Source organism: Rutidosis leptorrhynchoides, chromosome 5 (assembly GCF_046630445.1).
Source record: "Rutidosis leptorrhynchoides isolate AG116_Rl617_1_P2 chromosome 5, CSIRO_AGI_Rlap_v1, whole genome shotgun sequence".
Taxonomy (NCBI): Eukaryota; Viridiplantae; Streptophyta; class Magnoliopsida; order Asterales; family Asteraceae; genus Rutidosis; species Rutidosis leptorrhynchoides.
The window spans coordinates 202,784,098-202,797,960 of record NC_092337.1 but is presented as its reverse complement, the minus strand read 5'-3'; the positions used below and the strand labels follow the sequence as shown (position 1 = coordinate 202,797,960).

Genomic DNA, 13,863 nt, shown 5'->3' with positions numbered 1-13,863 from the left:
AATATAGTTGTTATATTAATGTTATTAATTTCATTATTATTATTAATATTAATATCAGTATTATGAATGCTATTATTTTAATATAATATATAGATATAATATAAAATTTGATACATTTAATTTGTTATATTATTATTAATATTACTAATATAAGTATTATTATAAAAATTATCATCTATTATTATTATTATTATTATATTATTAATATTATTATTATTATTATTATTATTATTATTATTATTATTATTATTATTATTATTATTATTATTATTATTATTATGATTATAGTTACAACTGTGATTATTATTATTAATATTATTATTATCATTTTTTATCATTATTATTATTATTATTATCTTTATAATTAATATAAATATTATTATTATTATTAATATTATTATTAATACATAATTAGGATACAGTGTATTATATAAAAAGATTCAAACAGACCATAAATTTCGCTATCTCCTTTTCATTTTTTTCTGCTCGTGATCTCAATAATCAACGTCCACGATATAAGTTTGCTCAATTAAATGTTTGCTCAATTATGGATATGGGATAGGCACGATATAAGTCCTGGATTGCTATTCGAAAAAGGAAAAACAGAAATTTTTTTTCTTTCTTTTCTTCTTCGCGACAGGTTAAAAATTCATAATTCAATTCCAAACCAATCATCCAAAATTAATAATACAGAGTTGTTATGTATCATCTAGGGAAACTCTCTGTGAATTTCCAAGCTTTGATTTATCAAATCGATTACTAATTTGATAGTCAAAGCTTTATGCAAAAAGTCAAACGAGTTTGTAATCATCAAAATTTGATAGTATGTTATTGATTCAGGTTGAGATGATGCTTTTCGAGTATTATAAATATGATTTTATGAGTTCATGAAGGAATTAAAACCTGAAACTTATCGAATCCCAATTTCAATAATCGGAGTTCAGGTTGCAAAAACCCTCTGTTCACGTGTGATTTTTACAAAGTTGTGATGTTTCTGTGCGTAATTATAATCATATGATCTTCATCGCTGCAATTAGAACATAATTCAATCATTTTTGTTGTTGTTTCGATTTTATCTGTTGAGGATTGATGATCGAGCAGGTTACTGCTGCTCGTTTTTATTTTCTGTTTCAATAGAGCAAAAACAAACGAAAACCCATAAAAACCGACTGCTGCTGCGATAATTTTTTTTTGTTCTTCTACCACAGCTTACCTTTCTGTTTATTTCGCAACACCAAACCCACCCCCCACTAAATCCCTCGTGTACTCCCTTTCTGTTTAAGAAGATACAAAACCAACAACTAAATGGACTGCCACTTCTTTTTATCTTGGGCTTGTTAAGAGTGACCTTTGATAATTGGGTCGTGAGTATTATAGCAATTGGACCATGAGTTTATTATAGCAGTTGGGCCGATATCCTTCTCCCTCTAGTGGGCTGAAAATAAATGGAATGGGAATTGGGCCATCGGTTCTCATTTCTGTTTTCCTGTCCGATGTCAACACAAACATTAGTTAGACTATAGATGGTATTGATGATGATCTTATGATCATGGTTAATGATGATGTTATTAGATGATAATCGTTATGATTATGATGTTATGGCGAGTATGAAATAGATGATAATCATAAACCGAACCTATTACTTCCTGGGATCAAATTCTAGCTACTGCAGTAGCTTCCATTATTGTTTGGTTATCGGGCGAGCGTCGGGTTAGCGGGATGTTGCGGGTTCAAACCCGGACTTGGGCATTCTTTTTTGGGCTACTTCTTTGAGGTAGTTTACTTATTATTATTATTATTATTATTATTATTATTATTATTATTATTATTATTATTATTATTATTATTATTATTATTATTATTATTATTATTATTATTATTATTATTATCATCGTATTATTATTAAGATAAGTATTATTATTACCATTAACATTATTATCATTATGAATATAAGTATTACAATTTTCATGACTATTAAAATTGTCATCTTTAAAACTACCATTTATATTATTATTAGAATTATCAGTATTTTTTTATTATCTTTATTATTGTTTTCAGGAATATTATTACTATTAATTTTATAAATATTCTAATTATTATTATTATTATTATTATTATTATTATTATTATTATTATTATTATTTTTATCATTATTATTACTATTATTATATAAAAATACAACTTTCTATTATTATTTTACGAAATAAATATTAGTTATATAAAAAATTTATTTAATACATATAAGATAACTAGATAACATAACTATATTAATGTTTTTATAGTAAATACTAATTATGTATCTAAAGTATATGAGATAAATATAGTTAATTAAATTATTAATGAAACATATAATTTACTAAAATAACAATTAAAAATAATATATATAAATTTGTTTGATTATCATTATATGTGTTAATATATATATATATATAAATGATATAGGTTCGTGAATCTGAGGTCAACCCTTCATTGTTCAGTTCCGTCGTATGCATATTTTTACTACAAAATATCGTATGGTGAGTTTCATTTGCTCCCTTTTTAAATGCTTTTGCAATATATATTTTGGGACTGAGAATACATGCGCTGCTTTTATAACTGTTTTACGAAATAGACACAAGTGCTGAAACTACATTCTATGGTTGAATTATTATACCGGATATCACCCTTTTTAGCTTGGTAGCCAAAGAATTAGGGAACAGACCCCCTAATTGACGCGAATCCTAAAGATAGATCTATCGGGCCTAACAAACCCCATCCAGGTTATGGATGCTTTAGTACTTCGATTTTATATACAGATGAGTGTACCTGTATATTTGGGGATATTCTAGATGCATTTGTTAATGTCGGTTACCAGGTGTTCACCATATGAATGATTTTAAATTCGCAGGTTATGCGTACTATTTTGTACTCGGGTTACGTGTACAATTAAATATCTGAAATCTTGTGGTCTATTAAAATATTGAAATAATTGTTATGATAAACTAATGAACTCACCAACATTTTGGTTGACACTTGAAAACATGTTTATTCTCAGGTATTAAAGAAATCTTCCGCTGTGCATTTGCTCATTTTAGAGATATTACTTGGAGTCATTCATGACATATTTCAAAAGACGTTGCATTCGAGTCGTTGAGTTCAATAAAGATTATCATTAAAGTAAATGACAGATTAGGTCATTTATAGTTTGAATTTATTATGAAATGGTATGCATGCCTGTCAACTTTCGATGAAATGAAAGTTTGTCTTTTAAAAGCGAATGCAATGTTTGTAAAATGTATCATATAGAGGTCATATACCTCGCGATGTAATCAACTATTATGAATCGTTTATAATCGATATGAACGGGGCATTTCACACACGCATCACACACGGGATTGCAAGCATCATGCGTGGTGCGTGATGCGTGTACAGAAGACATTTATTGCAATTTCGAATATTTAAGGGCATATTGTTAAACACTTCAAAAAATGAGGACATATTGACCAATTCTCATTTGATAATGATGTCCTTTACCAACCTTTTCTTATCCATTGGCATGAATTTGCTTCTTGTCCCCGAATCTCTCAAAGGAATGAGAAATAGGAACGCAAAAGGCACTATTAATAAGTTTTCTTGACCTTGCCACAAACAAAAACATAATATCTCGTCATGTCACATTAGATGAAAACAAGTTTTCTTACGGTTCTATGACTCCTAACCAACCTTCATTCTATTCCTACCTAAATTCTACACTACTGCTACGGCCCAAGCAACTATAACGAGCCCATGGCTCCGTCTGACACCACACCACCTCACAACTTTACATACTTATCCCTTCACCCAAACAATAGCTCAATAACAGTTTACCTAACCCACAACCCAATCACAGCCCTCTATATCCATCTTCTTTCATCCCATAGTCACCCTGTCTCGTCTCGGTACAAACAAATCGATCCAACATCTAAATCTCTATAATCGATCCAACATCTAAATCTCTATCTCAAATGTTTCTCTTAATTTGAAGCCCTACTCCTAAATCTTCTCCAACCCTAATTGACAAAATACTTTGCAAGACTTATAGAATGCTTTGATTTAAAAAATACTTAGACTCTTGTAACTCCCTCATTGGACGCAAACATGGGTCATTCCATGTGGCTCTTCAAGCACAAAGATGCTGCAGATAGTTCTTTAACTCGTTAAAAAGTGAGATTCGTTATGACCGACCGCAATTAGTAGATTATGATTGACTGTTATGAGACGTTTATTCCTGTGGTCAAGTCGACTACCATAGTCCTTAGTGTTGCATTATAGCGACATTGGCATGTTTATCATTTTGATGTGAAGAATTTATTTCTTTACTAAAATCTCGTCGAGACCGTGTATACGCATCAGCCTCCTGAATTTCGGGATGTAGGACACCTTAGTCTGCAAACTAAGTACAGAAGTTCTTTATTGTCTCAAAGAGACCCAATGGTCCTGATTTTAAGGTTTTCGAGTTAAGCTAAGTGGGTAGGTTTTCAAAACTGTCGTGATTCCTCGTTATTTATATTTCAACACGGCTCCAACACTAATTATTGCTTTATGTTGACAATATTGTTGTAACACTTTCTCTTTATTGAAAACTAGTGAAATGACCCGGGAATCACGGGTTTATTTAAGCGAAACAATTTAATGACATGTTTTAGGTATTAAGTGAATATAAATGCTAAAGTCATTTATTTTAACGATCCGTTCGACTAAGAAACTTGTTGTTTTTACAAATATATAGAGACATGTATTTTTGCATACATATGTAACATAATTAATCTTGTAAAGAGAATCCATATTTGCATATTAATAATATAATAATAATAATTATAATTATTATAATAAACAGTGTTGTAAAAGTCGGCCGACTTGACCGACGCGTCGGTCGATGCGTCGGTTTTTTGGGTTTTCCGTCCCTTTTTTCTGAAAACGGCTCAAAAGACTGTCAAAGCTATAAGTTCGGTCAAAGTATGTCAAAGACGGTAAAAGTTGGTTAAAAACGGTCAAAATCCGTCAAATTTTTGTCAAGATGTGATATGTTTTAAAATTAAGGTTTGTATTCATTTTTGGGCCGCTCTTTTCTCCGTGTCCTTACTGATTATGTACTCGGTAACATTAATTGAGTTTGAAGTTTGATTGTATTTAAATTCAAGTTCTTATTTAAGAAATTTATGGTACAAAATCAACTATTTTATACATATATAAATATATATTTAAGAAATTATTAATAAAATCAACGTTGGTCAACGAACGATGCGTCCCCGACGCGTCCTTTTTAGGTTTCGACCGACGCATCCCCGACTCGTGAATTTTACAACCTTGATAATAAACATAAATAATAATAATAATAATAATAATAATAATAATAATAATAATAATAATAATAATAATAATAATAATAATAATAATAATAATAATAATAATAATAATAATAATAATAAGTTTGCTCAAAGTTGAGTATTTATATTTTTAATAATAATTATTAGTAATAATAAATGCCTTTTAAAATTGTTTTAGAAAATTAAAATACAATTATTATATAAAGGTTATACAATATGTTTTAAACATTGTAAATGTGTTCATTGGGTGTTCTGTAAAAAATTGTACAATTTAGGAGAGATTGATATTCTCTTTTATAAAAAATTTCCTATTATTTTTTTAATTAAATTAATATAAAATAATGACATCATTTAAAATGCTTTAATTTTTTTTTTATTTTGAATTATTTTTATACTTAAAAAATGTTTATTTATAACATTATATTTTAGAGATTTAATAGATATTATAGATTAGTAATTATTTGTTTAAATGTCTTAAGAAATAGTTTATTAAATCTTTTATTTTTAATAGGTACAAGTTGTTACAACAATATTGTCATATACAAGACTATCTAATCCACATCAAGCATCAACAACAAACTGTATAAAATTGTAAAATAATAAGTTGTAAGTTCAATGGGTATACAAGACTTTCTCAAATGTCCGAATATCACTCATATACCCATTTCTGTTCCACTGTCGTCTACAAACTTTCAAAAAATGTACCAATATTAACATTTCGTTACCAGTTACCTGCTGAACCGGTAAAGTTAATTATTTAACTTTTTGTTTTTCATTTTATATGTCCTGATGTCGCCCATATATTTTCAGTTGTGTTCCGATGTCGCCCATATACTTTCAGTTTCTGTTCCGATGTATCACCGACGTGCCATGACTACTTAGAAGCCACATCATCTATTGTTTTCATTACAGGTAAAAAAAAGTATAGTGGGCGACATCAGTACATTTTTTGAAAGTTTGTAGACGACAGTGCGACGCAAATGGGTATATGGGGTATATGGGCGAAATCGGAACATTTGAGAAAGTATATATAGCCAATTTGTGGTTTCAACCCACTTGGTATCTTTCATCTATTGATTAGATGAAAGAGCTTATTAATGTTATTATTTTCCTTTTTGCGCAAAAAGGAGAGACATAATAATTATGTGATCGATGCAAAATTTAATCACCAGTTAACAAGTACTTCTGAATGGAAAAACTTGTTTTGAAAAGGGCAAACGGGAATGGAAAAATGTCTGTGGAGGCTTACGTGGCATTTGATGAAATGATGACACGTTTGGCCAAGGAGAGAGTACCGGATGATGGATCCGCCAATGTGTTATCTTACAAGATAGAGAATCGGTCCGGAAGAACATTTTGAAAAAAAACGATTAATGGTAAGTTGAAAAGGGCGGGACCTAGAGGTTGATTACTCGTAATTCGTGTTTGGTTCATGTTTTTATCGTGTAGTTTTGGTTTTGTATTCGTAGTTTGTTTTATGGTTTATCGGGTTGTTAGGGGAGGCTCGTTAATAGATAGCTTTTGTTTAGTTGGTTGCTTTCTAGGTGTCAGCTCCCCGTTGCTCCCGTTTTTTTGTATTTTCTGTTGAGGGCGTTTCCCTTTGGAAAACGACTTCGTTTCCATATGAGTTTTCGTTATTTCGTCAAAAAAAAAAAAAAAAAAAAAAAAAAATACTTCTGAACACATGCTGATTGTGGGTGCAACACCTAATGAATTTGTATAATGCCGGATCAATTTCTATACAAGTAAAAAAAAGTGGTGTTTTATATCATGCTTGATCAGTTGTAGTTTTGGTACAAGGTTGCTTTCTTACGCTTGACTGTAACATCATGCTACTTAATCCTATATCATTAATTTTCTTTTACAAAAATAAAAAAATAAAAATGAAAAATAAATAAATAAGATAGTTAATTTACACATGGTAAGATGTTTTATCATATCATATACAATCAAGCATTAACAACAAACTGTATAACGACATATATAAATACGGTAAACGACACAACCAATGATGTATTGAACATTGAGTTTCTTATTATTATAAAAATGTAAAATAATAAATTGTAAGTTCAATGGGTAGAAGAATATGTTCAACATGAACAATTAGGCCTGTATTTGTATTGGTTGTTCAGAAAATTTGAACCACCATCCAAAGTAAACTAACCCCTAAACATTGCTAAGGGCAACAAGGGAAAAGTTGCTACATTATTTCTTCTAAATCAACCCATCCCCCAACAGAATTATAAAAAAGGTTACATCAGTTGCATCATCATGTTAAGTATATTAATTGCTGCTCTCATAATTGTTGTGTCTCGTCTACAATAAACTTGGCTGGCTCACATTTTGCTGCATAACCAAATTTTGAAGTGTTGTATTTTCTGTACACTGCAGTTAATCTCCCTGTTGCTGCCTTTTGGTGGTACCCCACAATCATCCTTGAACATTCCCTATAGCAAAATCATCACAAAATTCAACCAAATCTTATTTAGTTTTTTTGACAAGGCAAGGCTAAAAAAAGTCGCGAATCGGGGAGACAAGTCGGTCGGGACTTTTAAACGACTAGTCAGTAGATTCGGGTCGAGTCGGGATTGATGACAAAATCTGAGTATAGCTTATGTTGAAATTTTGACATAACTTTGACCAACCTTGACTTTGACTGACTTTGACTGCGTTGATCGACTAATTAGACGATTTTGGGCGAAATGTGACAGGCTAGTCACCAAACAGAGTAGTCATCCGAAATGGCCGCCGTTTACAACACGCTGGAGTAATATGTATCATTTGAAAATTCATTCCACACATACCACTAAAGTTGTGAACTTTACTTATTATTTGGTCCATGTTAGTTCACAAATGTTTTGTACCTTTTGTAAAACTGATTATTAGTATTTTACGGAGTACATGTTCATTTTAACTTATTAATTCACAAATGCATTATCACTTAAAGATTTGATTAATACATAAAGATGGAAATTTAAACAAGTTAAAAAAAAAGTAATGGCTTACAGAAGCTGATCTTCGGAGTAGTTTGTATGCCATTCACAAGTCTTAGACCATTGCTTTATCCCATAAAGACTGCATTGAGCAGTGTAAACCGAAGCTGCAGCCAAAAATGACGGTGCAAACTTAATCATCTCGTATTCAACGAGACAAAGCTCCATCAAAAAGGACGACATTTGATCGAGTTTTGACTCTGATTGTGCCGCTTTTAGATATCGTTTCAAGAACACGTATGCCGTTGGAACCGACATGTTGAACTCCAATGTGTTCAACATTACCTTTTCCTGTAAAAAAAACATGACAAAACTCTATATTTAGTCCCATTCCCATGTCCCAAATGCACAAGAGACTCGTAAATGTAAAAACAAATATCATAATCAATGAAAAGATTCCAACTTTTTGTACCATATCATGAACTTCTCATAAAAAAACAACTAAAAACTATATTAAAAAACACTAAATCATGTACCATTTCAAGAATTTCGGTTCTGGAGTAAGCTTTATCTGAGATGAAAATTAAATCGTCGATAACAGGGACCGAAACCTCCTCATATTTACAAGCCAAAAGCATGGCAACTAAACCAACCAATTGCAACTTCTTTCTAGCCATATTTTGCTTAGCCAAGAACCTGTCTATCAGGTTAACCGTCAAGAACAACGTCTCGTGCTGAAGGTCAAACTTATGATGCACCTGATACAATCCCACACTCATCTTTGTTACTACTTATTAATGTTATAATAATATTTATACAGGGTATAAATGGAAATTCTAAATTCCGAACTTAAAGGAATTTACCTCGATGAGCCAGTCGATTAGTATAGCTCTCATCCTCTCATTGATATCAGATTGTTGAGTTAATATATAATTTGCTGAAACCATACCATAACTCTGCAATTCAAAGAACCCGTATTTAGTTATCGTGTGATACAAACAAAAAAAAAAAAAAAAAAAAAAAAAAAATACTTTCGATTTTCAAAATCACAAATCCTGTTACCTCAGTCTGTCTATAATGAGAATAGAGATCTTCAAAATATTCAACAACTGCAAGGGGATTTTTAGTATCCGAGATATCGATATCCACAATTGGTTCTTCAAATATGTCCTCCATTTCAATTTCAACTTCCTAATAAAAGAAAAAATCAATTCAATCTTTTAATCAAAAAGAGTTCATATTCTATCTGTTACATACAAAAGACAAGAAGAAATAACAATACCACAATTGGTTCTGTTGTTTCGAGCGACATGGGCTCGGGTTGATCCTCCACATCTTCCCACACTTTAAAACTCTCAATTGATCGTTTCGGCTTCAAAACATTCTAATTTTCGGTAAACGATTTCATTAAAAAATTAAAAACTTAGCAATTTCAAAGACAATCTTCATGGCTATGTAGTGAATTAGTATTATGAATATACCTCAGGGAAACACTGCTTCTTATTGGCAATTTGAGCAGCAAGTTTCCTTAATTACAATTGTAACACCAAAATCAGTATTCTGAACATAACAAAAAACCCTATAGGGTTTCACAAAAAAGGGTGCAAAATTTATAATGGGTCAAGGTCAGATTACCTTGTGACTGGTCTATGAACTTGATTCGGTACATTGTTCTCATTGTTTCCGTTTGCTCTAAAGATCGAATCATATTAAGGATCAGCTCAAATACATTACATCTATATAATGATATTATTATAAAAAAAAGTACTCTAAACAAAAAAAAAAAGATAATAATTAATGAACACATACTGTGATAAAGCTCTTTTGTTGACGACACAAGGCAAAACTTGAGCTCCTTTCTGCTGATTAATTGAACCAAAAGCTCTTCTATTATGACTGATTTCAACACCAAACTTCCTAGTAACCATCTTATCTCCTTTGACTTCACAATTTAAAACACAAATTAGGGTCAACATACATAAAAAGCTAAGATCCCAATTCATAAACAACAACATTCATATAAAAATTTATGATTCAGGGTTTTTAAATTGAAAATTGTAACCTAATATACAAGTTGATTGATGCAACTCACCATCCCACATAAAAGTCAAATAACATAAAAAAAACCCAATTTCATAAAAATCATTCTTATGATTGAAATTAGGGTTTAAAACTAATTTCAAAAATCATGATCTATTTTGAGAATACGAATAACTCTGATTACACATTAAAATCAAAATCAAACCAAAACCCAGATTCACAAACATAATTTAAATTTAGGGTTTTCAATAAAGTATCAAACTTGTAAGTTGGCAACAAATCTTGATCTAACTTTAATCAATAATAAAGCTTATACCTTGCAAATTTGCGGCTTTATTGTTATCAACTGCAAACTCCATTGATTAAAAAATAATAATCTTTTTATTGTCCGGAGATACTAATCGAACCCTAATTACAATATCTTGAAAAATCAAGAAGCCCAGATTCTAAAAGCACCCTAGAATGTAGCAGATTAAGGGCATTTAATTTTAATTTTAATTAGAATTAAATTACACCCTTAAAATCTAATCACTGTTTGGGTGTATTAACTGGACAGAAGATGAAGAAGAGAGAGAGATGGAGACGGAATAATTGGGGAAAGTGTGTCTGAAGAAGGGGTTAATATATTTGAAATCAACGGCTAGTAAAATAATCCCGTTGGATTATTAGATATCGTATTATTTTATTTTTATTATCAGATATATAAAAAATAAATATAAATAATACTTGCCTTTTATATAAGATTTTGGGCTGCAGCGAGCCAACGGTCAGGTTCTGCCTTCAATGAACATGTGATTGACACCTTTGACAAAAAAAATCTTTGTAAATATTTGTTGATTTTAATTTATCTTGCCTTTCTAATTTTAAAAAAAGAAAATATATTTACTGCTATTATTCGCTGAATTTTTTTTTAAAGCGAATAACATTTTATTATCAATATAGAACATTACATCGAGCATGCATGTGAGAGCATGTAGCTAGGCAAACTATCTAGGACTATACATTGAAACAGAAGATTGAGTTTTGACATAATAGATCAAGCATGAAACAAACATGGCATAACTCAAGTTCTCCTAACCGTGATCATCAAACGATAGGGGGTTCACAAGCTATTGGCTCCACTCCAACGACGTCTTTTTTGATCGCTTAGATATCCATTTGTAAGTCTTGATTTGGATTTCGTTTAAGGTCATAGGCCCGTTTCCTTATATCTTTTGGAATAACTATTGTTCGCTATATGTCATTCTTTGATAGAGCAAAGACAAAACTTATCAACAATATTTGTGAAATTTTTTAGTTTTTGTATGTATTGAACCATATGCAAATTACATCACGTCTAACACCAAATCCCCAACCATCAAATGACCATAACATATAACATAACCATACAATTATACAACTACAAACGATATACAATAATTGGGATAAAAGAGCTTGTATATTCGGCTCACACGCTTGCCATATTACTCATTTGTGAACCAATTAAACTATTTAGATTTAAATGTGTACTTTTTCCTATGTTAACTTTTGTGGTCGTTTTTTAAATTTATGTTCGCCTGATTAGTATGTATCTTATTTTTTGTCTTATAATGTAACTTTTTTCTAATCTCAGCCTCAACAGAAATATAAGCATTGATTTCAAAAAAGACAATTTTTGATGATCTGTATTTACATTTATTTATTTACATATACACTAAAAAAAACATATTCTTTGTCATTTCATTCTTCTAAATTCTTCAGAATTGTCGTTTTTTAGGATATGTACTATATGTGTAAATTGAAGTTTATTTTTTTTTTTTGCAAGGCAAAGTAAATTTTTATTAATAACAAAAAGAAACAGAACAGAAGCAATTGGGGACATGCTTGTAGAGACTAAACTATATTAACTGTACTATCTAAAACCATCACAATAGTCATTAAAAGCCTAAGCTATGAATCAACCATGATCATCATATGTGCCCGGATTTAGAAGCCATTGGCTCCACATGAAATTTGACTTCCTCGAGCGCCTAGTGATCCATTCGAATGCCTTAATTTGGACTTCGCATAACGCCACTGGCCCGTTACCTTTTTTTTTTTTGAAACACAGTAAGGTTCCGATTTCGCCAAATTATGTAGCCACAAACCCATTCTATTGCCTTCCATAACGTAGAAGTCTTATGCGGCTGAGAAGTGTCGATAACTCCTTGAAATAGCTCGCCCATGTTCGAGTAAGGTTGCCTACTTGAATTCCACCATCGGAATATCCGAGACCATAAATCTTTTGCAAATGAGCAGTGTATGAAAACATGTTCAACTGTTTCTAGGTCGTTGTTACATACGGGACAACGTACCGAATCCAAGTCAATGCCTCTTTTATCAAGTTCGACTCTAACCGGGATTCGATTTTGTTTTACTCGCCAAACAAACACACCAAGTTTTTGAGGGAGAAGATGAAGTCGATCAGTATAACTTGAGCTGCTATTTGGAGGAAGAAGCTTTTCGTTGATTAGCTTTGCTAATGTGTATGTTGTGAAGCTACCATTTTGCAGTAAGTTCCATGACCATTTGTCTTGCGCACCATCCGAGAAAACGAAGCTGTCGATTAGAGCCACTAGTTCATGCAATTCTGTCTGAGTTCTGCCTGTTGGAGTTCTCAACCAATTCCACGAAGTTACATTGCCATTATTGACTCGATTGCATCTATCCATGATCATCACATCCTTGTTGCTCTCAAGATTATAGAGCCTGCCAAATTTTTCTTTGAGTGTGAAGTTGCCAATCCACTTATCTAGCCAAAAAGATGTATTGTCACCTTTGCAAACAAGCTTCACAAAAGAGTTAGAAAAGGGTATGCCAAGATTGTCAATGTACGTTCCAACTTTACAAATGTTTTTCCAAACTATGCCCTTTCCCGAACCAAGATTTGAGAGACCACCCAACCCCCCGTCCCGCCCATATAAGCTCGAAATAACCTTTGCCCAAAGTGATTGCTTTTCATTGTAGAAACGCCACCACCATTTTCCCATCAAGGCCAAGTTTTTCGCTTTCAAGGAACCGATGTTTAACCCCCCTCCCTCATAAGGTAATAATATGTTTTCCCATTTAACCCATGACATTTTGGTATTATCCCCCGACCCGCCCCAAAAAAACATACGACGCAAACCTTCGAGCTTGTTGATGACACCTGAGGGAGCACGGAATAGGGAGAAGGCATATAACGGAAGGCTACTAAGTACCGATTTAACAAGGGTTAATCGACCACCAAATGACATCGATTTCGCTTTCCAATCCGCGAGCCTAGCATGGAATTTTTCAATATATGGTTCCCAATCACGACTAGTATTCATTTTCCTCCCAATCGGTAAACCAAGATACATGAGGGGTAGGCTCCCGACTTGACAACCAAAACGACGAGCCATATCTTCAACCTCCTGCGCTTGAACCCCGATACCGAATAGACCACTCTTTGAGAAGTTCACCTTAAGACCCGAGAAAATTTCGAAGCACTTAAGAACTTTAAATAAATTACCAACGTTCCTTCTATTCCATTCACCAAAAACAAT

At 31.7% G+C, this 13,863-nt stretch overlaps 1 protein-coding gene across 1 annotated transcript; it reads right to left on the bottom strand.

The window, feature by feature from the left end:
• Positions 1-7,422: 7,422 nt before the first annotated feature.
• On the bottom strand, positions 7,423-10,771 carry LOC139847860 (G2/mitotic-specific cyclin-2-like). Its single transcript, XM_071837588.1, has 10 exons — positions 10,635-10,771; positions 10,088-10,220; positions 9,914-9,970; positions 9,760-9,805; positions 9,561-9,662; positions 9,341-9,469; positions 9,142-9,234; positions 8,815-9,036; positions 8,352-8,629; positions 7,423-7,792 (listed from the first exon to the last, which is right to left on the bottom strand). The coding sequence occupies exons 1-10, from the start codon at positions 10,675-10,677 to the stop codon at positions 7,642-7,644; spliced, it is 1,254 nt and encodes a 417-aa protein (XP_071693689.1). The 5' UTR covers positions 10,678-10,771; the 3' UTR covers positions 7,423-7,641.
• Between the last annotated feature and the right edge of the window lie 3,092 nt (positions 10,772-13,863).